The following is a 26,865-nucleotide window of genomic DNA, read 5'->3' as shown; positions in this document are numbered from 1 at the left end:
TGCCCCAAGCAGTAATTCAAGTTTTTTTATATTAAAAAAGCTTACTTTTTCTTTTTTGAGGAAGCCATTTCCACACTGAGGATAACAAAAACTCTTGCCACAGAACGCAGAAACCTCATTGTAACAGAAATTGCTTCTTCTCTGCGACCTGGAGTATATTTGTTCTGCAGTTCCTTTACAAGTGTCCCCAGCAAAGTATCTAAAAGCTGCAAAGAAAAAGTTTACTGGAGCAAATGTCTACTACGGCTACGCAACCATGCAAATTCTTGTGCAAAGGAACTGAATACATAAGTGTTAGGACAAACTTGCCACAACTTAGATCTGCTAATCACATTAACATTCATACCTTCTAAGCGCATAAGCATCAAATGGACAAATTTCTTTGGCACTGTGTTGATTAAATATGCCTTACCAGTATGTCTGCTGTACACTTTACAATAAGGCAGTGTGTAAAACAGTCCAGCCGAATAGTTCCACTTTGCTGATTAAGATACACTTGTTCTTCAGGCAACAGATGACCAATCCTACTGCTTGCACTAAGACTTGGAAAAAAGCAAAAGAAAGCAGGGAAAGAGGAAAAATAATGTAAGTTGCCAAGTCTATGATACAAAGTCAGTGCTCAAAAGTGTAGTCATAACTAGTTCGTTAATACACACGGGTCTTTGTTCTCCTGTGAGCCAAACATGATCATAGACTTCAGTGCATTCCAATCTTGCAAAACCCGTTCCAAGGCAAGCTGTGCAAATCGTGGAGGTTCTAAATCATGATCTGGCATATCCGAATCTAAAGCCAAGGAATTAAAGAAAAGCATGTAAGCAGTTACTGCAGCAGTTGCTACAATAAGAGAAAAATCTTGTAAACGAGAAAAAGGTCCCACCTTCAGGATTTGCAGTCTTACGATTACGGTCTTCCCTAATTCTTGGTGGCCTGTACTGGCAATGTTCTACTGTTTGTCTTGCAACTGTCTGCACCAAGAAGAGCAAAAGATGTTCCCCCCTGTAAACGTAGAAACAAACCAAGAGTTGACACAGGAACTACACTGGGGCTTTTTGTGGGGCAGATCAATCCCACTATACAAGAGACACTTGCCTACTATTTGGCATGGTGACCAGGTTCGTGGTGGTGAGCAGCCGGAAAAGCAAATCAAGACGAGCAGACTTCTGTCCTGCAATTAATGTTTTGCACTTGCATTTCTCCCAGCAGTCACAGTAGGCTGTCGGGGATGTGCGTTTGAGCCTGAAAGTAGAGACAAAATGTGTAAATACAATTTATAAATTTATAAACAGCAGTTTCCATATTGATATACACTACAACCAGTTTCACTATGTCCATAATCATTATTATTTTTTTAAAACCTGCTAATTCAACTGAAGTGTTTTTCATCTAAATACCATTTTCCAGTTCTTGTTTATGAAAGGCTACATTAGTCTGAGGAAACGGTGGCCTTGAAAATGGGGTGGCAGCTTCTCCCCCTATTATCAGTCCTAAGCAAAAGCCTTATTTATCTCACCTCTCTGTGACACTGCTGGAGAGGAGGCTACCTAGCTGGTTACATCTCCCCTCCCCATCCCTACACTGTGGACCCAGGCCCAAGTTGCAATTCCAGCTTCCTTCAATCATCTATCAATCCGTTCACTAACGAAAATTTTAGGTACAGCATAGCACTAAAAGAAATAAAATTCGACTGCATTTTCAAGCAAAATGAAACTGAATCATCCCTGAAAATACACAGCAACCTACAGAAGTTTTGGTATTAGGAATAAACACACGTACTTGCAATCATGACCTTTGTGGCACACCCTTGCGCACTCTGTGCAACAGCACAGAGACTCCAGTAAACCGCATGTTCTACATTCAAATATATCCTACAAAGAGAAAATTGAGCATTTTAGGGGGGGAAATGGAGTACTATGTATAATTTTACGATGCTGCTTTTAAGTGGTAGCTAACAATTCTATATATGTCTACTTATAAGTAAAGAATCGTCAAGTTCAATGGAACTTACTTGCAGGTAAATATGCACAAAATTGCAGCCTTATTTATTCTTCAAGAGTTTTCAAGTTAGATTACATTAAAATAATGTTAAGCTTCTTGTTAATGGTTTCTTGTTAAACCAAAGAGAGCAGTAAGAAGCTTCGCCCCACCCAGCCCTTTCCCCAGAAAACCCAGCAGTAAGAGAAAGGCAAGCATTTAAAAATCTATGCTTAAAAGCTCAGGAATATGAGCTTGTCTTTACACCTAGCACAAAAAACCAATTAAGTTCCCTTATTTTACCTGATTTATGTGCTCTGCACCAGTCCATGTAAAGCTGCATGTATCATTGCAACATAGGACATATAAAGGAGAGTCATCTGGGTTTGTGCCAGTTGGACAAACCATTCCCATAAACACATCCTCTTCCTTTTCACCTGAAGTTGCCTCCGCTTTTTAAAAAAGGAGAAAGATAGTGCTTAAAATGAAGTTATACATACTCTTTGAAGAGCTAGCAACTTAAGGTAATAATTCTCAAAGGCCCTCTATGAAGAAAACAAAACATCACTGCACTTTAGCATTACTGCTAAACCACACTGCACATCAGCTAACTGAATGCACTCATAGTTCCCTCCAAAATGACTTCAAATTGTATTAGTTATACTAAACAAAATTCCTCCTCTATGGAGAACAGGTTTTTATCTTTGTTTCATTGAAAGCTGCCACTATTCACAACCTTCTGTCAATAATTGCCCTGACCTATTTTCACAAAAAAGAAAACCAATGGATATCAGAGCATACCCTCCTGCAGGGAAATTATTACAGGAAACTGTATCTATTGAATCAGACACTTTTTAAAACCAAGATGATAACAGAAAGTTATTCATGGACAGCAGGAAGACTGGCATTTTCTATTAATTCAATATTTTACATTTTATTCCACTGTCTAATCCAGAGATTTAGGAAGGGGAAAGCCCTCGATTATTAGCATACATAAAGCAAGAATCACAAATAGTATTCACATACCTTTGGCAACTTTTTGTGCAGTTTCTAAAATGGTAATTGCTGCAGGATATGCTCTGCCGCTTACAGCAGACATAAACGGTGTCATACCTCTTGCATCCCTAAAAAACAGTAATATGTCAGTATCATTTTCAGTTAAGTTAAAAAGGCAGTATTCTAGGTATAGCAGAAAGAGCCTGATTTAGTACTACCCCAACTTTTAAAGTTAAAATGAAGGTAATAGATCTGATGCATAAACAAAAATGGAAAAATCAATTTATTAACAAATACAAAATAGAGCTGTTTATATCAAGGCTCAGTGCAGCTTTGTAAAACATACCCAATTCCCTCAACCATCCTTCATAAAGCTTGGCTTCCCAAGTAGATGAAAACACTACAAGACATGCACAAAAAGACCCCTTACTTGGCTGATAGCAGTTCCCGGAGATAAGGCTGTAAAACCACACTGTCGCATAGCAATTTCAGTATGAAGTGAGCATTTGCCTTCCGATCCTTTGATTCCACTACAGAGGGTTCTGTAGAAGGACCTGCAAATTGGAAAAGTATTGGTGAAAAATAGCTGCCTACAAAAGTAGCTCACTTACTTAAAACATTCTAGAAAAGAAGAGAGATTCCTGTATCAAGCTATTATGATTAGCCAACACTTTCACAATGTCAGAAACCTGATGCTAAATTATGAATTTGAGTGTATATAAAGGACTGGAAACTTCATGTCCTGAAACCAATATTGGCCAACCTATTTTAATGTGTGAAGCAGTGCCAAATAGTTTTAACAGGACAAACAGACTGATATGTTAAGCACCCTTATTCATTATACAGAACGATGGGAAGATGCACCTTCAAGTTATAGGAGGGAACATTTAAGCTGCACTAAAATACATGTATGAAGCGAGCATTTGCCATTTCTTTTTATTAAGTCGTATGCAAGTGTACAAAATAGCATGTTCTCACCTGGTATCGTGGAGGTGCTGGGTCCTTGGCCAGTGCCAGTTGTTGCTGTGGTAAGAGATCCCACAGCAGGGGCCAGGATAAAATCAATGTCACCATCTTTTAGTAAACAGAACAGTAGGATGCACATCAATACATAAAACACACCCCTGGCAATATGCGCACTCCACAGAAACTACCCACACTATATCTTTAAATTTTCTTTCCTTCCAAAGGCTATTCAACGAAACTACTGGTAAGTGCAGCTAACATTATAGCAGATAGCAAGTCACATTATTGAAATAAGCAACATCTGCCTACAAGCTGTAATCAGAAAATTTTAACACTCAGTTTTCACCTGAAAGCACAGAAGTGGCTAACTAGCTAAATGCTTTGCACCACTGAAGTTGCAATAACATTGATGCAATGCATTTCTTATTCCTACGCTCTTTCACAAGTTCACACGAAAGGCAATTTATATCTACTTTTACACTTATGCACAAGTGCCTGTGAAAATCTTACCAGGGTCCATCGCAGGAGGATCAGGCACCCAGCTTGGAGGAGCGATGGGAGGAGAAACTGGATCCTGATGATCACTAGATGAAGCCCCTGCTTCATGTCTGCCCAAACCTGCTGCTCTCAGAGATCTTCTCATCATCTCTCTCAGTCGCAAACTAAGACCAAACAGAAAATCCTAAAATTAATGCTTGCCTATTCTTGCGCAGGGAGCATACTGAAGGCAACCTAGTGTTCTAGAATGCCAAACTAACTTTTGTCCGCATTTATAACTAATATGTGGGAAAGAAAGCAATATAAATGCCACACCAATTATTAAATATGAAAAAGAAATACGGCACGTATTTTAGACACAGTACTGTCAATGTACCAATTCAACTTTGCATTCTCCTTGTAATTGTAGTAAGCCTGAAGTTGCTCTTGCATTTAATTTATAAGTGAGCGCCCCCCCCCCCCAAGATGGGGGGAGAAAAGGGAATAACTAGCAACCAAAAACACATTGCAGGTGGTTTGCAAGTGAGTGGGCTCCAACGTAGGAGTACAGGGTGCCAGTGTGGTGTAGTGGTTAAGAGCGGTAGTCTCATAATCTGGTGAACCGGGTTCGCGTCTCCGCTCCTCCACTTGCAGCTGCTGGGTGACCTTGGGCTAGCACACTTCTTTGAAGTCTCTCAGCCCCACTCACCTCACAGAGTGTTTGTTGTGGGGGAGGAAGGGAAAGGAGAATGTTAGCCGCTTTGAGACTCCTTCGGGTAATGATAAAGCAGGATATCAAATCCAAACTCTCCAGCAATGTATCAGATTCTTATCTGGTGAAAACAGGCTGAAAACACAACTTTATGACCACTGCAAAAGTATAGCAATTGTTGTTATACTTTTCCATTCACCATATAGATGGGTTTATGAAGCATTTCTGTATCCTTCTGTTGTGCTGAAGAATTCCACGAAACAGTGGGTATATCTGGAATCACTGTTCACTACATCTATTTGCAAACTACTTCGGCAGTGTTGGATGCCATAAACAAAGCTTTTCAGCCTGTTTTCACCAGATAAGAATCTGATACATTGCTTCTTTCAGAGACTTGCATAGCCTTCAAAGACTTTCACAGACTTATAAGACTTATGTTCATTTGGTTTTATGTTTTCAAGAGAATCCATTAAGAGTGCATATTTTGCGACTTTCAGAGATTCATAAGTTTTCTGTTTATGTGATTTCATATATTTCATATTATAGAAAGAGTGTCTATTGGTATCGTATCATTGTATTTGGTCATCATGTTGCCTTGCTTTTAGAAAGACTGGAGCCAGAAACAAACTCCAATTCTCCTCTATTAAGGAGTTAAGGAAAGACTGTCGTCAATCCCAGCCAAATATGAAAGAACTGTGGCTCAAACCAGACAAAAGGGCACATAGTCCTGTCCACCTGATACAAGTTATGCTCCTCTGGAGGGCTGCTGCCAACCAAACCCTGGGTTAGATGGAGGGTGCTATCAGAGACAAGCAGAAAGAGGGAAAGCAGCACCACAGTAAGTCAGGGAAAGAAAAAGCGAGCTCCCATGCTTACTGGGAAAGGATATTTATTGTTGTTGCTCATCAAAAGATTTGAAAAGTAGTTTGTGATACGGTATGGTGGTTTTCTTGTTCAAAAAACAAGAGCCAGAAATCTAACCCGCACACACTTAGGAACATGAGAAGCTGCCTTATAATGATCAGGCTGTCTGCCCATCTAACCCAGTATTTTTGACTGGCAGCGCCTTTCCAGGGTCTCAGGAAGAAACTCTCTTTCTATCACCTGCTACCTGATCTTTTAACTGGAGATGCCAGGGAGTCAATCTGGGACATTCTACATGCAGACGATGTGCTCTATCACTGAGCCACAGGACCTCCCAAGCAGCCCTTTGGATCCTGGCCTGCGTTAATTCATAATGTCTTGTCAGTAATTAATACCGCAATAGCAAAAAGAGAAGTTTCCACTAGCTTACCTTCTGCTGCTAGAGGATCCTGCACGATTTCCCGGTCCATTACTTGACACCACTGAAATAGCATTTGCAATCGCCTCGACGGCAGATAACCTTTCAGCAAATGTGTTCCTTTCGGAGCGCTCTGCTTCTGAAGCATAAAGAAGAAACTTGGCATCTGTTTTTTTACAGAGACATTAAACACTAAAGAACAGAAAGCTTCTCTGTCACTTTTATATAAAATTTGTATATGAAATCAACATGGAATTTCTCAATATTTATATGCAAATGTATAATGATGACAATGGGTTTGATTACTGAATAGCAAAAAAAACTCCACAGCAGAGAAGAGAAAGACAGGACAATTTAAACTGGAAAACACATAACACACGAATACACAACTGGGCAATTCTAGCACTCAGTGGTAAGCAGGAAAGGTTAGGTTCTTTTTGCTAAATAAGGAAACCAGTCTCCAAGCAGCCCCATAAATCATTCATTTGCTAGACATCACATTCAGAGGTTCAGAAACATGTATGTACTTTAGAGACTTGGTAAATGAATTTGCTTGCTTTCCCCTCTACTTCCTCACCCCTATTTCCTTTGCAGCATGCTTAGTAGATTTATATGCTGTTATTTTTAAAATTGTAGATGGCCTTGAGCAAGTTAGGAGAAGGGTGTAAATGGTGTAGAAATGTATTTTAAATGATTTAGAAAGTACACTTTCTTCTGCTCTTAGTTCCTCAAAAACTTCATGTATTTTGCCCCAATGCAGACACATGCAGTATACATAGATGTTTCCATATTTCTAGTTTAATAGGATTCTCTGTTTTGTAGATCTCCAGTTCATGCTGTAAAACACAGTTTTAATGCATCATACAGGCCATTTTTTGACATAAATTGCTCCTTTCCACCTTTCTTTCTTTCTTTCTTTCTTTCTTTCTTTCTTTCTTTCTTTCTTGTTTTGTTTCAACAGTCATAACCTTATGCTTCAAGTTCACAATGGCCTGTTTCGTCTTGAAATTCCTGTCTTTCTGCAAGCGTCATCTGCTAATTTCCCCCAGTGTACATTAGAGGCAAGAATTATGGCTGGATTCCAAGCACTTCCACACATGCAGGCAATGGAGTTGGCGCTAGCTTCTCCGTGCTGCTTTGAATACTGCACCAGATGGTCCCATAACCTCCAAGCACAGCTTTTCAGGACTGGAAGACTGCAGTGGGAAGGGAGCCTTGAAATAGCCTGATACAAGCATGGAACATTGAGCGCAGCATTTCAGATCCCACCCTTATTTCCAAGTGACTTAATTTACCAAGTGGAAAATGTGATGCTGAACTGAAACTTGTTGCCAATTGGGACATTTGTTTCCCTTTCTACCATACTCTCTTCCTGTATTTTCCAACCGGATTGCCTTGCTGGTTTATGACAAGTCTCGTTACTAATGAAGTTGCTGTGCGTGTGTGTACCTGTGTCTGTGTTTGTGTAACTATTTCAGAACAGGTTTTGAACAATTCTGACTCATCTTTCTAGCCTTCATGCAAAAGCTCTCAGAAGAATCTCATCAGCATGAGATCACTGAACTCACCCTCTTCCTCTTTTGTTTCTTTATTACTGGTTGGAAAGCACACAGATACACAAGCGTGCAGAATATTTCGATTTCCATCACATCTGTGACTGAGGAAAGTCTGCAGCATTTGTGGATTCTGATCCAAGACAACAGCTTGCTCGAGGTTCATCAAATACTGTCTGCAGGCCTCATAGTCACATCGGAGAATATGCTGCATTAAAGTTTGCTTCTGTGCTCAGAAAAATTGAGAGAGGCGTTAATAAAACAAGAGCAAGCAACATTCCCTTGCCCTATGCTACATTCTGCAGCCTCTTTTAGCATAGTGCTTTATCCTGAACTAAACAAAGTATGGGATAAAAATGAGATAAATACCTAAAACTGACCGTGTAACATTTTAAAAAGTGCAGGATCAACAAACTGATTTGAGGACAGGCAGGTTGGGAATCCTATGCCCCAGCTACAATGCTTTTAAAATTGCATGTGTGGCAAACAAATTTTAGTTATGCATTTATTTACATTTTAAAAAGCTTTATACCCCATTTATCCCTTTCATAAAGAAGTTGTCTAAAGTGGCTTACAAATAAAAAGCAAACATAAAAGCAACGATAATCCAGTTATGAAAACACAAATTAACATTTAAAAAGCAGCTAAAAAGTAAACACACTAGCACTAGAAATCAATATTTAAGCAACAGAATCAAAAGCTTGTTTTAAAAGAAGTTTTCATTTGCTAGTGGAATTTAAATAAAAAGGACTATAACCTATTTTAGCATTGTTTTTAAAAGCATTTTGAATACCTAGATATCCCATCTTATTAAAAACTGTTATTTAAAGTTAATTTCTGGGGTGCATGAATTTTTTTAAATAAATCACAACATCCGAAAATGATGTCCCAAAACTGCTATCACAGTAAAACAGAGAGTAAAACTATTTGCACGTGATTCTATGAATCTATGTGCTCTTTTGGGTTTGCCCTTCCTGACCCACTTAAAAGTAGAAATGTGGATGAAGCTATCTTTTTAAAAAAAATCACATTTTCTCCCTGCATTAAAGAGAATTTAGGTCCAGAGCACCTATGAACAGTAATAGCAAACATTTGAACAAAAAGTAGAATTTATACTAGAAGTATCAATTTAGGCAGCTGCATTTTGTAACTAGCAGTAAGCTACTTCTGTCACAGAGCTCTCATATCTAAAATTACTCTGTTTAGATATATTTGTAAAATGGAAAAGTTCAGTTGAAAACACTGAGTAATCCAGGTGGTGCAGGATAATGTCTCTAAGAGAGAGTACTGCAGATATATATATGAATTACCTCAACAGCCATTATAATGATAGCAGCTTTCTTTTTGATGGTTGAATTGGCAGGAAGGTTTGTTAAGGAATGAACTCCCATTCCCAGGCTGCTAATAGGTGGAAGATCAAGCCAATCAGGGTCTCTTATTCCACCCATACAATCTTTTGCCATTGGATATATAGTGCCATTTCCATCTCGAAGAATGATTGGAGATTCCTGCACAAAAAATAGATTTTTATAAAATTCAAATTGTCATTATTTTTCTCATTCGTTATTGATTTGTAGCTCTATCACCTGACATATCAACATAGCTGCACTGATGAAGCCAGTCTGGTGTTCCTGCTGATATGCCCACACAGTGCTGACGTCCCCATCACCTGATACCTCTCCCTCCAGGTAAGGTAAGGTAAAGGTAAAGGACCCCTGGACAGTTAAGTCCAGTCAAAGGCGACTATGGGGTGCGTCACTAATCTCGCTTCAGGCCGAGGGAGCCGGCGTTTGTCCATAGACAGCTTTCTGGGTCATGTGGCCAGCATGACTAAACCGCTTCTGGCGCAACAGAACACCGTGACGGAAACCAGAGCGCACGGAAACGCCATTTACCTTCCCACCACAGTGGTACCTATTTATCTACTTGCACGGGTATACTTTCGGACTGCTAGGTTGGCAGAAGCTGGGACAGAGCAATGGGAGCTCACCCTGTCGTGGGGATTCGAACGGCCGACCTTCTGACAGGCAAGTCAAAGACGCTCAGTGGTTTAGACCACAGCGCCACCCGCGTCCCTCCAGGTTGTGTCAGACAACAGGTGTAGTACCTGTCATCCTCACCGACCACTCCTGCAAATATCCAGAATGGACTAGAAGACCGAGTTCAAATGCTTTCTTAGTGCAGTTTGAATAGGGGAATACATATACATTACTACAATATCTAGTATCAGAAGCATGCATGGTTGTGTCCCTCTCTTCTTTGTGTGGGGATTAAACACTTGCGAGTTGTGTCTCTTCAAATTCTGGTTAGGTTGCAAGGCAAGTGAGAAGAGGAGGGATTCTTCCCAACATCCATTAACTTGTGTCAGTAGCTTTCAAAGCCTTATCCCTCACTATAACATTGATCTACCCACCTTTTTCTTTTTCTTTACCACTTCCTTCACCAGATAGGGATCAGGAGCACTGACAGTCAAGTTAAGTCTGCCATGAAGATTTATTTTTCTACATTTCTTGTTTAATGGAATCATTTATCAACATTAAAGAGGTGCTTTTAGGGTGGTAGGAAACACTGAAAATGCATGAAGCTGAGAAGAAACAAACCTGTCCAGCAGTGAAAATAGCAACACTCCTCTCATTCTGCCCAAGGAAAGCAATGCTGCTAGTGGGGAAATTGTTTTCTTGTTCTGCTTTTCCAGTCGCAAGATCAAATATGCAATATCTAACCCAGTTCCCGGTCTTCAGGACGGCATGTACTCCTGAAAGAGTGCAAAAAAGGACACTGACCAACAGACTATTTCCTTCAAAAATATTTCAAGCCATTAAACTAGCAAATATTGATTCATGAAATTAAGATGACTCAGTTTAACAATTCTCTAATAGGATAAGTACCTTTCTTTTTTCTAAAGCAAGCAATAGATAAAATGAGAAGGAAAAAACCCTTCATCCTTACCTTTGGAATCTACATTCACAGCTAGGATTTCTGTTTTTTCTGGAATACATAACTTTTTAGGAGTCCTCTGAAAACAATCTGGAACTTTTGGTGTCCCACCAGTTTTTACCACCTGTAACAAAAGCAGATTTCTGTACTTCCAATGCAATCTACAGAATTGACTTAATTCCCCCCTCTTTAAAAATGTACAATTTGCTTGAAAAGACTAGGATTCTTCTGCAACAGCAGCCAACCAGATGCCTAACAAGCTCATTAGCCGTGCATAATGGTGAAAGTCGTCCCCTCTTTTTTTCTCCCCAGCATGTGATAAGCATAAGTATGCCATCTATTAATGTGAGGGCTCCATCTAGCTGTCATAGCTAGCAGACAATGATCAACCCATGAATTGGTCTACACTTTTTAATGCCATCTAAGCAAATGACCAGCACTATATCCCAGCCATGTATTTAAAGTAATTTATGTGTTGCGTGAAGTTCTTTCTTTTGCCTGTTCCAAACCTACTGCCTAATGTCACAGACTCCAGATTCTTATAAAAGAAAAATTACTCTGTGTGTAATTTCTAAAATCTAACTTATGTCTCCCCTTAGATGTCTGTCTTTCTAAACTAAAAAATATGCAACTTCTGAAGACTTTACTTTTAATATCTCTGGTTCTTATATTCTCAAAGTCAGACACCTTTTTGAGAAGGAGTGATGGAAGTGAACATAAACTCTAGAAACTGTGGCCACAGCAGAGATAACAGCTTCAAGGGCCAAAGTCCTGGCATTGCAAACATACCTGGAGCTCATCTATCCTGAGCAACCGACAATCTTGGAGAAGAGAAGATGGATCAGGATCCGAACCAGAGCTGTTTGTACAATTTGCAGTAGTAGATGTCCCCGGAAATTTTACAGCAACATAAGCACCATCCACTTTCAGTACCTATAAAAGAGAACATATTGCATAGTGTTGAAGCAGAATTTAAAACTCTCTGAAGTGAAATGGGGGTTCGGGAATCTTAAACTGTACTTAAAACATCCAGAAAAGCAAACAGTGCCACCACACAAAACCAGATTTTCACCAACAATACAATTTCAAACCACTATGGCTAGGTTTGCTGTAAAACAGCTTTCTTCTATCCATTTTTAAAGGATTAAAAGGTAAAGGTAAAGGTACCCCTGCCCGTACGGGCCAGTCTTGACAGACTCTGGGGTTGTGCGCCCATCTCACTCAAGAGGCCGGGGGCCAGCGCTGTCCGGAGACACTTCTGGGTCACGTGGCCAGCGTGACATCGCTGCTCTGGCGAGCCAGAGCCGCACACGGAAACGCCATTTACCTTCCCGCTAGTAAGCGGTCCCTATTTATCTACTTGCACCCGGGAGTGCTTTCGAACTGCTAGGTTGGCAGGCGCTGGGACCGAACAACGGGAGCGCACCCCGCCGCAGGGATTCGAACCGCCGACCTTTCGATCGGCAAGCCCTAGGCGCTGAGGCTTTTACCCACAGCGCCACCCGCGTCCCATTTTTAAAGGATTGGTACACAGCAAATTAAAGGAAACTAAGAAAGCTTATTTTATACAAACCTTCCCAACAGGAACATTCTTAACGTCTTCCACAAACACAACTTCCCTAAGAGACCACTGTTCTTCATTCACTTTCTCCTCTTCTTTTGGGGCAGGGGTAGATCGCCGCCGCTCTTAAGGAAAAAAGGAATAAATTAAAAGTCTCCTTTGTAGCATGTCTGTGACACACAAATTCTATGTCTAAAAAAGTAGCACATGGCTACTTATGTCACTTTTCACAGGAAGTGCCTTCTGTGAAGTTTGCGCCATCTACTAAAATTGTATTTTGCTAATTTTATCCTGTAAGTATTCCTCTATGGAACACTGTTTCTTACATTATTCATTGTGGGGGTTCAGGAATTAAATATGGATATATTAATATAATTGGTAGACATTGCACCACAGTGGTTTTCGACAAGGCAAAAAACCCCAAAACCTCCCCATATGACTTACTATATGGCATTGATGCACTGCTTGCTATTGAAGAAGCATCACTACAGGTAGAAGCTGGAGACGGTGGTGGACCCATTTCAGTTTTCACAGGTTCCTGTTTGCTTTCAGGCCTAGGATTTAAAAAAACAAACACACAAGGCATTTGTTACATTTATTTTCCATTAATACAATGTGAAAACTAGTCAACACTTTGGACAGAGATACTAATTTCTGAATTGTTTGTTAAGTCAACAGACGTTTTTGCTGATGCAATATAACAGCAAACATATACTGCTACAATATACAGAAGAACTGTTTATGGCCATTTTCAAACCATTCATTTGTATTGGGGGAAAATCAACATACTCTTAAGTATGTGGTTTGCCAGTATGAAAAGGCAATGCAAAGCACATTCTTTGTGTGACCTGCTTCTTTCAAGTATTTGTTAAACAATCTTCAGAGCAATATTTACAGCCCCCTATGTGGGTTAAACCACAGAGCCTAGGGCTTGCCGATCAGAAGGTCGGCGCTTCAAATCACCACGATGGGGTGAGCTCCCGTTGCTCGGTCTCTGCTCCTGCCAACCTAGCAGTTCAAAAGCACATCAAAATGCAAGTAGATAAATAGGTACCACTCCAGCGGGAAGGTAAACGGTGTTTCCGTGCGCTGCTCTGGTTCACCAGAAGCGGCTTAGTCATGCTGGCCACATGACCCAGAAGCTGTACGCCGGCTCCTTCGACCAGTAAAGCGAGATGAGCACCGCAACCCCAGAGTCTGCCACGACTGGACCTAATGGTCAAGGGTCCCTTTACCTTTACTGCACTCATGTCTGTTGCATTTATGGAAACAGTGTGGAGCTGGAGTACAGAGACCCACAACCTAATGCCAGTTCAAGATCTTTTTCAGCCACCATCTACTGTGTCCCTGTCAAAAGTTTAGAACACTTACTTTGCTTCAGTTGTTTTACTAGCTTTCTCCATGTTCTTTAAACTCTCTGGTGACCGGAGCTGAAACCTACAGCTGTCATTCATATTCCAAACAGATTCCATTAAGACGCCAACTTTAGGAATCCCAGCGCTAATTGAAAAAGCAACAGCTCCAGCATGATAGAGAGGATTATTTCTCAAACACACCTGCAATCAATCAACAAGGGAGGTAAACAACTATTTTTATTTGTTTGTTTGTTACCCACCCTTCACCCTAAAGTCCCATTCATGCCAAATGAAGAATCAAAACTATGTAAGCAAAACAACACTTAGAAGAGGTTAAGTACTTAATATAGTTTTATCAGGTTTTTTAGTAGTGGCATATGGAATATTATCTCTATCTTAGCTGCAAAAGTCTCTGAATGGGTGTAGCCAATAGGGTGCACCTTCCAGGTGTTTCTGGACTACAACTCCTATCATCCTATCAATTGGCTGTGCTGGCTAGGACTGATAGGAATTGTAATCCAACAGTATCCGGAGGGAACCACATTGGCTACCCTTGTTTCCTACCGCATAGTTTCCTAATAAGGGCACTTGGTTTGAAGGGAAGGAAAAGGTTAAGGCAAAAGGGCAACTACAGGCGCACCAGCATATCGGAAACTTTTTAGGAGCAACAGTGACAACGCAGAGGAGAAAGGCAAGAGCCTAATATGGTTGCAGCTAGTTCACAGCACAGAGCTGCGTATGAACAGGTGGTTTAAGCTCTGTCACTTCAGGTTATGGGAGCACTTACGTTAGAGTCTATCTGCAGACTATTTGCACATGTCACTGCATCATAAAAAGGGTCTTAATGGTGGATTTGTTTCTTCTCAAAGCTTTAAAATGTCACACAGTAAGCCTCTACATACCTGAGTACCAACAGTGATATTTGGCATTGAGGAGATACCAGCACTAGACTTAGGCTTTTTATTTTTGGCTCTAGCCTTTTCCAGCATCTTCTTCCTTTGGCTAAAAGGAACTACACCCCTAGGAGGAAAAATACTAATATAAGGTTATAAAAAAAGAGAGCTGTGTTATCTTTATTATCCATAAATGTGATTTTCAAGGTGATGTGGTATTGATTAAAAGGAAAAAAGAAGTGCATTTTCAAATGTTTATTTCCAGAGCTAATAAAATAAAATAAGATCTGAGAAGCTGAGCTCCCGAAAACATTATTCCTGCTTACAGGTTCCATGTAGTCATATGTATAGGAAATGTGTCTGTGTAAACCGAACAGGTCCCTCCAAGAAAGTCTGAAAAAACTGAAAGCTCAGGGATGCTGCCAACCCTCACTCGTACACAGCGGCGTTCCACACATCGGCCAAGGAGGCAGAGGCAGCATCTCCCCACTTAGTTCTACCAACAAACCATTGTATACAGCATGACCAAAGACTTGCTTTTGAATTGATTTCTTAATTGAAGTATTTTTAAAGTGCCCTTCATCCTAACTCAAGCAAGGGCAGCATATAAAACTTAACATGCCAAGAATACAATACAATAAAACAATACAGCAACATCACGCATAAAGCATTCAGAGCCAACTAAAAGTTTCAACAATTGTGATTACTGCCTAAGAAAGCAAAGCAGGAGTTGTGAAAATCTGACTGAGATCTTCCTACCACATTCACAACCCTAGTTAAGCAGAGCCTTACTGACCGGGGAGAAAGGTGGGAAACAGTTTTCATAAAAAGGATAAAGCAAAAAAACAAGCAATATTCAGGGTTCAAATTTTGTGGCCAGAAAGAAACTGAGGGAGGGCAATGGTTTCACCTCTTTTCCAACGTGTGGAATGTGGCAATCCATGGGGCAGGAGGGGGAAAGCACTCCTAATCTTTCAGAGCTTTCTAGAAGGTTCCTGCTATGATCTGTGCAGCCAGTGGGACTGTTCATAATCAACCAAAAGAAACTTACGTTGCTGACCAATGCCACTTAAATGATTGAATCATTTAAGGACACATTGGTTCTCCTGCATTGTTTATTATACCCACTACTAATCTGATTTAATTTAATAATTATTAAAAGATTTTTCAGGCTACATTTCCAGACAAAGTCCTCTTCAAACAATGTATACAATATGCACTATGAAACAAAATAATATTATTAAAATTTTGATACAACTTGATACGGAATACATTCATGGTCAATTGTAAGTCATCTTTTTAATCAGTGTCTGGAAGAATTAGGAAAGCAATATATAGATAAAGGCTTTAAGCCATTACAAATCTGTACAACCTGGCAAAAGCACAAAAGAGTTTAGACAGTTTCAGAGTAATATCCTCCCTGCACCATCAAACCGACACACTTATCACACATAAAATCTTATTTACAAAAATCAACTAGCACTATTAATAAGCAACTTGGCTTTTGTGCTAGTTTAGACATAAGGCCCCAATGAAGGAATGGAAGTAAAATTAAGCAGTTAGAACTTCTATATTGCACCCCTGCTTCTAAACGTATTTTCGCAAGTGAAACCCCCAAAGGACACAATACCTACTCACCCACTGACTGCCAACACAAAACTGGACTGATCCTACAGAAGATGCTTAACCACCTGTGATGAAATGCCTCAACTATAATAATCACAGTTGTGTCTTAGACAACTCCAATAGGGTTATCAGCCTTGTAGAAACATTTGTTTATAGATTTTATGTCATATGCAGTGGAATATCTATTGTCGTAAAGCTGTGAAGGTTTGTTACGGTAATAAAGCATTAGCTCTTCTAACTCTGAAAGCATCCTAAATACAAAATTCATTAAAATAATTCTGCGTCAATGCTTTAAGGACAAGAGCATGCTTTGTTTCTCTTTGATCCAAGTACAGTCCTTTCTTCAAAGCAATGTAACCTCCTAAAGAATTCTAACTAGAAGAGAAAATTCAGTTCCATTAAAAAAAGAGAAAGATGCATATGAACAAGGCTGGGTAAATTCAATGTACCTTAAGTGACCCAGTTCACACCATGGTAAACCAGTTATTGGTTTATTTGGTTAACATGCCAATCTTACCCACTTTGCTCCTGTATGAGCCACAATCACTGTCTTAGTTTTATGTCAAAACTAGGGATAATGGTTAGTTTCAGTCAAACAAATAATGCTTAGGGAGCTAAGAACAAACCTTGACCACAGGTTGTAGTCTGAAGCAAACAAACCATATTCTTTGGTTTCAACATAATGCAAAACCACAGATCATGGGGAAATCACAGGGGGAAATGCTATGAATGAGTCAGACATTAAATCGTTATAACAAAAGGGGGAAAACGCTATTGAAAATAGCTTAGAATTTTTTTTGCTCTCTGGCACCATCTGGTGTTGCATGTTTATAACACATTCAAAACACTGTTTCTTGACTAATATAGCCAAGTCCATGGTATGTTTCTCCCATTCATTAGTCAGGCAATAGCACAGGGGGCAAGATCAGCACATTCTTAGTAAACCATTAACTGCTGTTTACCATGACATGTGAACAAGGCCGATGTCAACTTCTCTTCTATTGGTTTTCAAAGAGCAAAAAACCATTATTTGGACTCTGAACTGAAATATACACTTACCACCAGTACAGGTTATTCTCCAGCTGAGCACAGGTATAAAGAGCGCAGCAATGCAGGGAAACTATCCGCTCTCCTTGAAGTTCAGAGTACGTCTGTGCCGTATGTTCTAGTTTAGAAGCTACAGAACTCAAGGTTTCATCTACCCAGGTAGCTACCTAAAAGGAATAGAGCACAGCCCTGGAGTGGATCTTAACACAAATATGCCTTTGTATTCATGCAGGGCACGATACAAAACAATGAGAATATAATCTTGAGATTATTCAGGTGCAACCACTTCCAGTATAGTGCTTTGAAGTTTTGCTTCAATCCTTTTTGTTCTAAGCATGCCTTGGCCCTGCTACAACCATTCTATCAAGCCAGAAGTAGTTCACATTATCACAGAACTCCCCCACTGTACCCATGTCTGCAAGACTTTGTAGACAGTCACTCCTCACTTCCTTGAAATGAACAGGAAGCTTTCATAGGTGGAGCCGCGATATGCATCCAGCAGAGAGCACAGAGTGCCTGGACTTTATTTAGAAATCTTGATCTCAGAATATTACGCTAGAATATTTGGATTAGCAACTTTTAATACAATGGACTAACTACTTGTTAGTCACTTGAGACCAACCTATTTCTGAAACCTTAAGTGCTACATTTCTATGGAAAATAAGCTTTCTAAGACACATGGACAAGAATAGCTCAAGACCCTGCTTTATATCAGGGATGGCTACCCTGTTGCCCTCCAGATTTTGACAGCCTATAACTCCTGTCGGTCTCAGACAGTATGGCCAACTGTCTAGGATGATGGGAGCTCTAGTTCAACAACTTCTGAAGTGTCACAGGATAGCCACCCCTGCTTTACACATTCTCTACTTTTACAGCAGCTTCATTTTTTTCTTATGGATTATTCTTCTAAAGAAGGAAAGTTTCTTTAATTTTGTTACTAGGCCAAAGTCTTCTCAATTTTAACAGCAAACAGAGTCAAAACATTCTTTCATCTTCTTTCTAGCATGCCCTGGCTTGTTTTTGTGATGAAAAGTTCTTGCTTCAAGGTTATTCACAAAACCAATCTCTGCAAATGATTTGCTCAAGGCCAGCTGTAATATTTTTCTATAGAATGGCAATGCAAGGGGGAGATTAAAAGCACTGAATTTTATCCTCAGTGTTTCGTACCTTATTGTTTTCTGTGGCAACAGTTGCTCTGATGCTGTTTGCAGAAAGGAGGACGATCTTCTCGTTGGTTAATCCCAGGGACACGGCACGTGGGTGATGTATAGAAGGATTCTTTGAAACAAAAATGAAGCAGACAATATTTTAAAATGTCGCCACTGAAATATCACTTGTGGCTACCAAACATTTGGCAGGGAGGGAGACCTAGTCTTTGTCTCTCTCCCAAGTCATAACAAGGGAACAGGCATTACCCCATACCAAGAGCAATGGTATACCTTTTGCCATAGAAGCAAATGGGCGCTATTCATATATGACAGAACGTTACAAGGAAGCCAAGCAACACATCAAAGAGCCCCACCACTTTGCTATGGCTGCTCCTCTCCAGCTCTCAGGTTGCTGCTGCTGCTGAGGGGAAGGAGGAAAGATGCACAATTTCAAGCACAGCCGGAGGCAAACCTTTCCTGACTGACTTTCTCCCAGCCACTGTAATCTTCAATTAAAATGGCGAAGCTGCTAAGGAAGAGGAACTGGCAGTGGCTTTCCAGATCCAGCACTAGGCGCGGAGACCTCACTATTCACACTGAAGTGTAATCAAAGCAAAAACTGTAATGTAAAAGATTTTCCACATCTGCTTTGATACCATGTGGATGACTGGACACAAGACTTAACTTCTGAATGTGTATTTGTCCTGCAAGACAACACTATGCTTGGTAATTGTTTATTTAAACATTCAATAAAGTTTGTAATAAGAATTTTTAAAGATGCACAGGAAGCTCTGTACTTTTTTTTTAAGCAACTACATTTTTGTATACAAGAGATTCCCACATTTTACAGAACATAGCTAGACATACCTGTGCATTTCTGTAAGGTTCAGATTCACTCCATTTCCACTGATACAGCTCCCCTTTACTGCTCACTGCCACAAGCTCAGAATACAGAGCACCAATAGAAATAAATTTCATCCCATCCTATAAAAGCAAACAAGTGAAGCTTAAAACTTCAATATTATGAGTGCTAAACACTCACATATATTATAAGTTCATCACAAAGAAAAAGAACTGTTCAGACCATTTGGTGTCTGTGAGAAGTTGACAGGTTATAAGACATAGTTTTATATTTGGTAAAAATAATTATTTTAGATTGTATTTTATTTCTGACATTGTTAGGGTTCGGGCTGTATCATTAGTGGGTTCTGTGTAATTTCAGAAATGAAATTTAAGGGGCTCTAAAACCAAAACAGCACAAGTGACTCTTGAAAGATTTATCAGGAAACGCTAACTTCTGTATACTCAGTGGTTCAATGGCTGTAGATGAAGAAATGAGAAAGGTTTTACAAAGGAACACGTGTAGTGGATTATATGGTCATTCCTCTAACACTGGCTATACATGTGGAAGAGTTTCTAGTTGTATTAGGACTGAGAAGTGTCCTATACAGAAACCAATCCTTGGAGTAATATAGAAGAGGTGTCACAAAGGAGGGTTTGGTGGCCACCGGAATATGAATTAGTCTTCATTCAAAAGAAATGACGAAATGTTTTGTTGTCATCTGTAGAAACCTCATCTGGAGAAGCTGAAGAAATGCTGTTGTGCTTTGAACAAATCACTGAATTATTAAAATCAAAGCTGCTGAGTAAGTCATGATTTTCAGGAAGAAGAAAACAGACCAAGCTTAGGTATGATAGGAATTGCTGGACTATTATGCATGAATTGAGGAGGTCGTTTGTTAAGATGAATGAAACCATGGAATTCCAAGATTTGGAATTTCTCCTTGAATTATGGAGAGAATATAAACAATGGAAGCAGCAAAAGAAAACCAGGTGATATGCAGTTTTGAACACATATTATGCTTGCATCAAGAGGCAGATAATCTTTCTGGAAACTGATAGTGACGGAAACAAACTGAGTGCCTATTTTTGAATTACCTTTACATTCAGCCTAACAGCTTTCTGATAACCACTTGAATTGGTGTGGTGAAATGCTGCGACCTTTCAATGGAGCATAAGACATTTTGATCCAAATTCTACCTGATCATCAGGGATTAGTGATGCATTCTGTTAATCCAAAAGACTCAACTGAACTTTGGACACATGTTTTACATCTTGCCCTTCCATCTTCCCCAGCCATTTAACTGCAAGTACTCCAAAAATGTTTAAATCACATAAAGTTGTGGTCAGTTCTCTCGTCCCACTTCTCTTGCCTTGCTCTAGGGAGGGGCATTATATATCATGTCACAGCAAGCTCCTCATTCTTCGATTCTCCAAAGAAGAAGCAAGCCAGGAAGCTTGACGCGTGTCTTAAACTGAACCCAGGAGAATACAAATCCAAGAGAGATGAGAATGGAATAAACAGGCCCACAGCTTAATGTTCCTGTGCTGGGCATCTCAGGTTAAAAAATAAGTCCACTGCATCGAATAAGATTCTGTTAATTCACAACATATGTAGCTCAGCAACTGAGTGCATGACTTGCATGCGAGAGGTCCCCAATTCAGCTCCTGCCAGGTAGGACTGAAAAGATCCCTGCCTGAAATCTGCAGCTTCCTGTAGACTTCACTGTTCTCAAGACTCTACTGCACTTCAGATACCCATTTAATTATATCTCCTGCTTTGAGAAAAGGCTACTTCACAGTACGTACCCCCAAAATATTGGAAGCAAATAATGAAGGGGAGCAGATACTTGCCTACACTAATTAAGAGTCCAGACTGGCTTTCAGTCTTCTGGGAAAGGAAGGCACAAATATAGGAAGTAGTTTCAAAGACAAAATAGCTCATGTCCATTCAAAAAGGACCACTAGCAATAGTAGAATTCTTTAAGCTAGATATATATCATATGACCCACCCACTCTTCACAACATTTGTCCCTTAGAAGGGCAGGGAGGAAAAGAGAAATAGGTTCATAGTTGCTTTTTTATCTTCAGAGCAAAAGGAATCATTTTCAGGTGATACTAACAAATAATCACACTTCTCGAATGAAGGAGGAAAATAACAGCAACAGTGTGAAGATGAGTTCTTTCATCCGCAAGGCGACAGAAAACAAGTGAACCAACTGGTGAAAAGGGAAAGAATAGACAGAAGAAACGCAAAGGATCAGCTTAAAAAAATATCACCCCATTGCTTCAAAGGATGGCAAACGCGTTGATAAAGACAGAAGAGTACTTGTTCAGGCTCCCAAAAAATATCAGTTGACACAATTAATTTTCTGTCCAAGTGAAAGGGATGCTAACTATAAACTACTTAAGGCAGGAGGAGGTCTGTGCACACTTCCATTCAAGGCAACTCCCTTCTATTAAATTCAATAATACTTAATTTTCCAAGTGAATGAGTTTATGATTGAGCAACACATCAAAACTGAAGTGACATGCACACGAATGATCCACATTCAATGTAAACATGTCCATAATGTAGGAATTACATGCAGGGGCAGTTGATGAGGAAGGTGACAGGGGGAGAAAAGAGATAGATCCACATTTACAGACAATACAAGATATTCCAATTTTGCATTTTTAATAAAAATAAAATACAACCAAAATACCTTATCCGGCCACCACTGCAAGTCCTCTCCTAAAGAGACCGGGCTTTGGACAGGTGTGTTCTTCTTGTCAAGGTTTGGCTCCCCTTCTTTGCTTGTAGAGCCTCTTTCATTATCAAATGAGGCTCCATCAAGCCACCTTCTTTCACGCAAACGTAAAACGGACTCACGTTCACGCAACAGCTCAGAGTCTCTCTCTAAGGGAAGAAGGAGAACTGGTATGCAATTGGGTCACACCAGTGGGATAAAAGTAAGCCACTCTCTAGTAAAGACCCTTCAGGATGCAACTAACAGCAGTTAAAATCTACTTATAGATTTCATTTAAGTGTAAATATAAAAATGACATGCAACACTCAAAATATTAACCCTTTCAAGCATATGTACTTTGGTATTGCCAAAATAATTTGAAATGCAAGAATGAGACTAGAAAAAAAGTTCAAAATCTGAAGTTTCAAGCTACTCAAAAAATGAATTAACAGAAGAAAAAAAATTACCTCACTGTTTACTTAGGATGAGATAAAAGGTGATTTAAGATTTTTATAGTACCATATGCAAAGAGTATATTGTGGGTGATCTTATCAAAGAACAGCAAGAAAAATAGATGCCACCAAACAAGGCAATGTCTCTTTTAGAGACTTTTTAAGCTAACCAAAAAGGAGTGTTTATTAGAGAGTCTCAGAATTTTCCCCAACCACCACCACCACTTGAAAAGGTTAAAAAACAATCTTAAACTTCTGTAAAATTTGCTAATCCAACCCCTTCATTTAAACAAACATATAGGACTCACTTTGATTTTTAAAAGCTTGTGGCAAAGCTGCTTAACTGAAAATTTTTGTAGTCAGACAACGTTCTAAAAAAAGATTTTTGAAGGAGAATGTTCCTTACCAAAATGCTTTCCCTCCAATTGGCCTAAAATTGTCTAAAGGCAGTACTCTCCAGTTCTCTCATACAATTAAAATTTTAAGTCAGGTAATCAAGCTAAATATCCAAGAGTCAAATATACATGGAAAATAAGGATTTTTTTCATCTTAACATAGAAATAACCTTAGAAAGGAAAAAGGGAGTGATTTAAGAAAAGTCAGAGGTTGAATATACGTACATGCACATTATGCATTTAACATGTGAGTCTTCATTTGTACTGATAAACTTTTTAAGAACAAATCTCTCGTCTTTCCTCCTTGCTCTCTTTTTCCTTCTGATATCTGTCATTTAATTCTCTTCCTTTATTTCAAAACTAATCTCCACATAGCTTACTTCTCTCCCCCCCCCCCCTTGCTCTACAGCCCAATTCCTAACAACTTTGCTTTTTATCTCCCATGACCCATCTACTCGGACTAATGCTGGGCCAAAAATCATCTCCCACCCTAATGGTAGTGTTCATGCCCCATGAAAAGGTTTTGGGGGACATTTTCTGCAACTTTTGGGGCTAGTAAGGCAAATTCAACAAATTGAGAAAGGCCTCCCTCTACGATATGAGGTGGTGGAGGGTTCCTTACGCTTCAAAAGAAAAAAGTTAATCAAGAAACAAAGAAGTTTTCCTTCTGCTTGAAACAGAGCTACAATTGACCGTCTGTTGATAGGTCCTATAAAATGCTAAATAGGAATGACTAAATCATGATGAGCGACTGTGTTCACTGCCTCAAACAGCAGTAAAAAAATCTTCCATTTGAACAAAAAGGTAGTTGTGATAACGTTTTCCTTCATACTGATATCAGTAATTTTCAGTCTCTCTCCACTTCTGTGCTTGTATGAATTTTACTGCCATTGTTTACACCAGAACTATGCCTTTGGGTTAGGGAAAAGGAGGAGGAGATGGGTGTACGGGGGGGGGCCCTATTTATTTTATTTATTTATTTATTTATTTTTAAAAATAAACAAAAAGTAAAAACATTAAGGGAACCCTCAGACACCTCATATTGTATAAGTAAGCCCTCTTGCCCCCCAAAATGCATCCAATATGCCACCCCCCCTCAAAAGGCAACTCTGGCTGTTCTAAGTCCACCCAGTCCCCATCCCCAAGATCACTGGGGGGAAATGGGCCAAATAGGTCAAACTTAAGCACATTTAAAACAGCTTTTAGAGATGAAGCGTAGACTAAGAAGATCGTGTAAACCTTCTCCCCACCACCTTCTGCATAAATTCCTCTTCTTTCCTCCCTCCAGCTTTGGAATTACATGCGGCCATTGCCAATCCAAGTTAAGATGAAACCAGGCATGTAATAAACTCATTCCAAGAACCCTAATGGTTTCGTCTCTCTTTTAATGTAGATACTGAAGACAAAGTGTGGGCACTCGAAGAGGTAGGAGGAGGATGCATGTGATCCTGCAGCCTGCACTCAACACCTAAACCAGGGGTTGGCAAGGTTACCGGACGATGGGCCGGTCTACACTCCATCCGTCGGTGGATGGGCAGGAGCGTGTGTGCACGCACACTCTTCTGGGTCAGAGGAGCGCCTGTGCGCTATCAATCCAGAAGTTGGTCCCCGTGCCGCACTGGTAAGAGCGGGCAGTGGCAGGGGTCGCCATGGGCCAGTTAGACAAGCCCCATGGGCCACTACCGGCCCATAGGCCTTAGGTTGCTGACCCCTGACCTAAACCCTAGCTTCAACGTTATGTCTGAACCATGTCTCAAGAATGATGACAAGGTATTTTGTTCTAATCCTCTACGTCACCTACAGAAACTGCATAAATAATTTTATGACGCTAGATTGGATAAATCTAACGGGTCGAGAAAATTAAAATTATGCCTAATACGTACAGCAACCATTTTATTGATCCTAACTTGTGATAACACTTAGATATTCAGGCACTGGAATATCTAACAGAAAAAAATTGGAATGGGCAGAGCAATACTCCATGAAGATCATGATAGAGGTTGGATTAACAATTAGCAAAATGTTATGGATACGCAGAATAGTTATTTTTAAGAAGCGATGAAGGAATAACTAAGTATCAGATCTGGTATTACATTTCATACGCTTTTCAAGTCATGCTTAGAACTTGACGCCATGCAAAGTATTCTGTCATTGCAATGGGTTATGAATAACAGACATGGAATTTGAGCACTGCAAGCCATTTCAGAATGCAGTTAAATTCCAGCTTGCCCGACCTATTGTTGAGTATGTCATTATCACTACGCTTTGCAAAGAAAATGTTTACTCTTAGAGCAGTGCATAAGGAGCAGCGGAAGAGCTTTCAATGCTACCTACTGGAACAGATGTAGGACTTCTAACTATACTATTGAGTTATGCCTCCAGACTCAGGAAGGCACAAAATACCCTGTGTATCATGGATACTGAGCAATTGAACTCCCTTTCGGAATGTTGCATGAGAAAAACATTGAGTTTTTCAGTAAGTACTCCCTAAGAAGGCATGGTTTTTTTAAAATTGGCTTTAGGCAGATTGCTTTTTGAAAGCCTCATGCACATTTCACCTGTCAAACTTTTCAAACATACCGCTAGCAATTAATTTCACACACTTACATCATACAGTTTTTACAGCTTAATGCAAGAAATTTTATTTATCTAGATTTAAAACAGAAAAGGGTTGTACACACAAAACTAAAGACAAAAATCACCAGCATGTGCTATAACTAGTGTACTGCACAGCAATGCTACTTATTTACAAAGAAAAAAAAGGTGCAAAATTACCTCGGGACGAGCTTAGCCTGGAAAGTGATGAGCGCCGAAAGGATGGATAACCAAAGTAACTAATATCTTCTGAAAACATAGCATCAGCATCAATAATGACACTTGGGTGAGCAGAATGTATGTCAGCATCCAGAAGAGACATAAGATCCTCTATAAGAGGAGACAAGGATCTGAGGTGAATTATCAGCTACTTGAAATATCATCTTGAAAGACCATCACCAAACAAGACAAAACCACCAACAAAAACTGATGTTCTGTTCTTCAGATTCCCTAGCGTACGGATGTATTGCCTACTGCTCACATATGCGATCAAGCAAAATGTCCTGATTTAAGAAACCAATGTTAGCTATATCAACTGCTTGGTCTAAACTAATCCAGACATGGTTCAAAGCTGGAAGCGGTTAAACAATATAAAAAGAACAAGGCTCAATAAGTTTATGTTCCAGAAGAAAGCAGATAAAAAGACTTCCTCCAAAGCGAATAAAGCTCATGTTTGCCTATTACTAAGACAATAACTTCCTAAACTGGAAAATGTCATTTTGAATAGAGTCTGCTGATAACTTCTGCAAGAAATCATAAGCATGCCCCCCCCAAACTAACTCTACGTTTTATATCACGAAGTAACTGATTTTAATGGTAGGACAGTGCCCCATCTTTTAATACTCTATCTTGAGATTATGAAGATCCTACCTTAGGTGCTGGAAAAAAAATACCTGCCCTTCTGACTTTCTGTTAAATTCTATTAAATTTATTTTCCAACACAAAGCAGAAAATGCTGTCCACATTGACAGCAGATATATTTTTATATTTCTGGCAGTGTTTTTCAAGCTCTATAAAATCACACCCCACTTCTTACATTAGCTAGGCTTTCCCTAGACATTCCCAACCACAAGCCTTGCTATGGGTACTCATCTAGGTGCACTGAATGCGTCCACCCATCGTGGACATCTCTCTATTAAGGTAATCCCATTGAGACTGCAACTTTCACTTTGAGAAACCCTGATGTTTTTATACATCTGATACCAATTGTACATGCAAAATTGTTTTCAGCTTCTTTCCTCCCTCGCCTAAAATGTCCTTCACTGGTACCTTGCACCATCCCAGGGATCCCTCCACTAAGTCAAGGAAACATAGGTTTATGCAATCCTTT

General features: G+C 39.7%; 1 protein-coding gene across 9 annotated transcripts in view; it reads right to left on the bottom strand.

Annotated features, from left to right (window-relative positions):
• UBR5 (ubiquitin protein ligase E3 component n-recognin 5) overlaps nt 1-26,865 on the bottom strand; it is a 69,481-nt gene that overhangs the window by 23,177 nt on the left and 19,439 nt on the right. For 3 of the 9 annotated variants that reach the window (XM_028736355.2, XM_028736359.2, XM_077932810.1), the window contains 26 exons: nt 25,716-25,865; nt 22,070-22,281; nt 19,392-19,508; nt 18,544-18,654; nt 17,389-17,543; nt 14,713-14,830; nt 13,827-14,011; nt 12,900-13,009; nt 12,468-12,580; nt 11,684-11,827; nt 10,907-11,018; nt 10,558-10,712; nt 9,268-9,465; nt 7,973-8,183; nt 6,417-6,543; nt 4,444-4,595; nt 3,946-4,041; nt 3,398-3,521; nt 2,998-3,095; nt 2,275-2,423; nt 1,774-1,865; nt 1,090-1,236; nt 878-996; nt 657-783; nt 413-542; nt 46-206 (listed from right to left, as the gene is read on the bottom strand). In XM_028736355.2, the coding sequence (XP_028592188.1) occupies nt 46-206; nt 413-542; nt 657-783; nt 878-996; nt 1,090-1,236; nt 1,774-1,865; nt 2,275-2,423; nt 2,998-3,095; nt 3,398-3,521; nt 3,946-4,041; nt 4,444-4,595; nt 6,417-6,543; nt 7,973-8,183; nt 9,268-9,465; nt 10,558-10,712; nt 10,907-11,018; nt 11,684-11,827; nt 12,468-12,580; nt 12,900-13,009; nt 13,827-14,011; nt 14,713-14,830; nt 17,389-17,543; nt 18,544-18,654; nt 19,392-19,508; nt 22,070-22,281; nt 25,716-25,865 (3,613 nt within the window). The remainder of the gene's footprint in view (nt 1-45; nt 207-412; nt 543-656; nt 784-877; nt 997-1,089; nt 1,237-1,773; nt 1,866-2,274; nt 2,424-2,997; nt 3,096-3,397; nt 3,522-3,945; nt 4,042-4,443; nt 4,596-6,416; nt 6,544-7,972; nt 8,184-9,267; nt 9,466-10,557; nt 10,713-10,906; nt 11,019-11,683; nt 11,828-12,467; nt 12,581-12,899; nt 13,010-13,826; nt 14,012-14,712; nt 14,831-17,388; nt 17,544-18,543; nt 18,655-19,391; nt 19,509-22,069; nt 22,282-25,715; nt 25,866-26,865) is intronic. The other 6 variants (XM_028736358.2, XM_028736361.2, XM_028736357.2 and 3 more) reach the window with 6 other exon arrangements.

This window comes from Podarcis muralis, chromosome 8 (assembly GCF_964188315.1).
Source record: "Podarcis muralis chromosome 8, rPodMur119.hap1.1, whole genome shotgun sequence".
Classification (NCBI taxonomy): Eukaryota; Metazoa; Chordata; class Lepidosauria; order Squamata; family Lacertidae; genus Podarcis; species Podarcis muralis.
The sequence above is the reverse complement of the archived record's forward strand: the minus strand, read 5'-3'. Positions and strand labels throughout refer to the sequence as shown.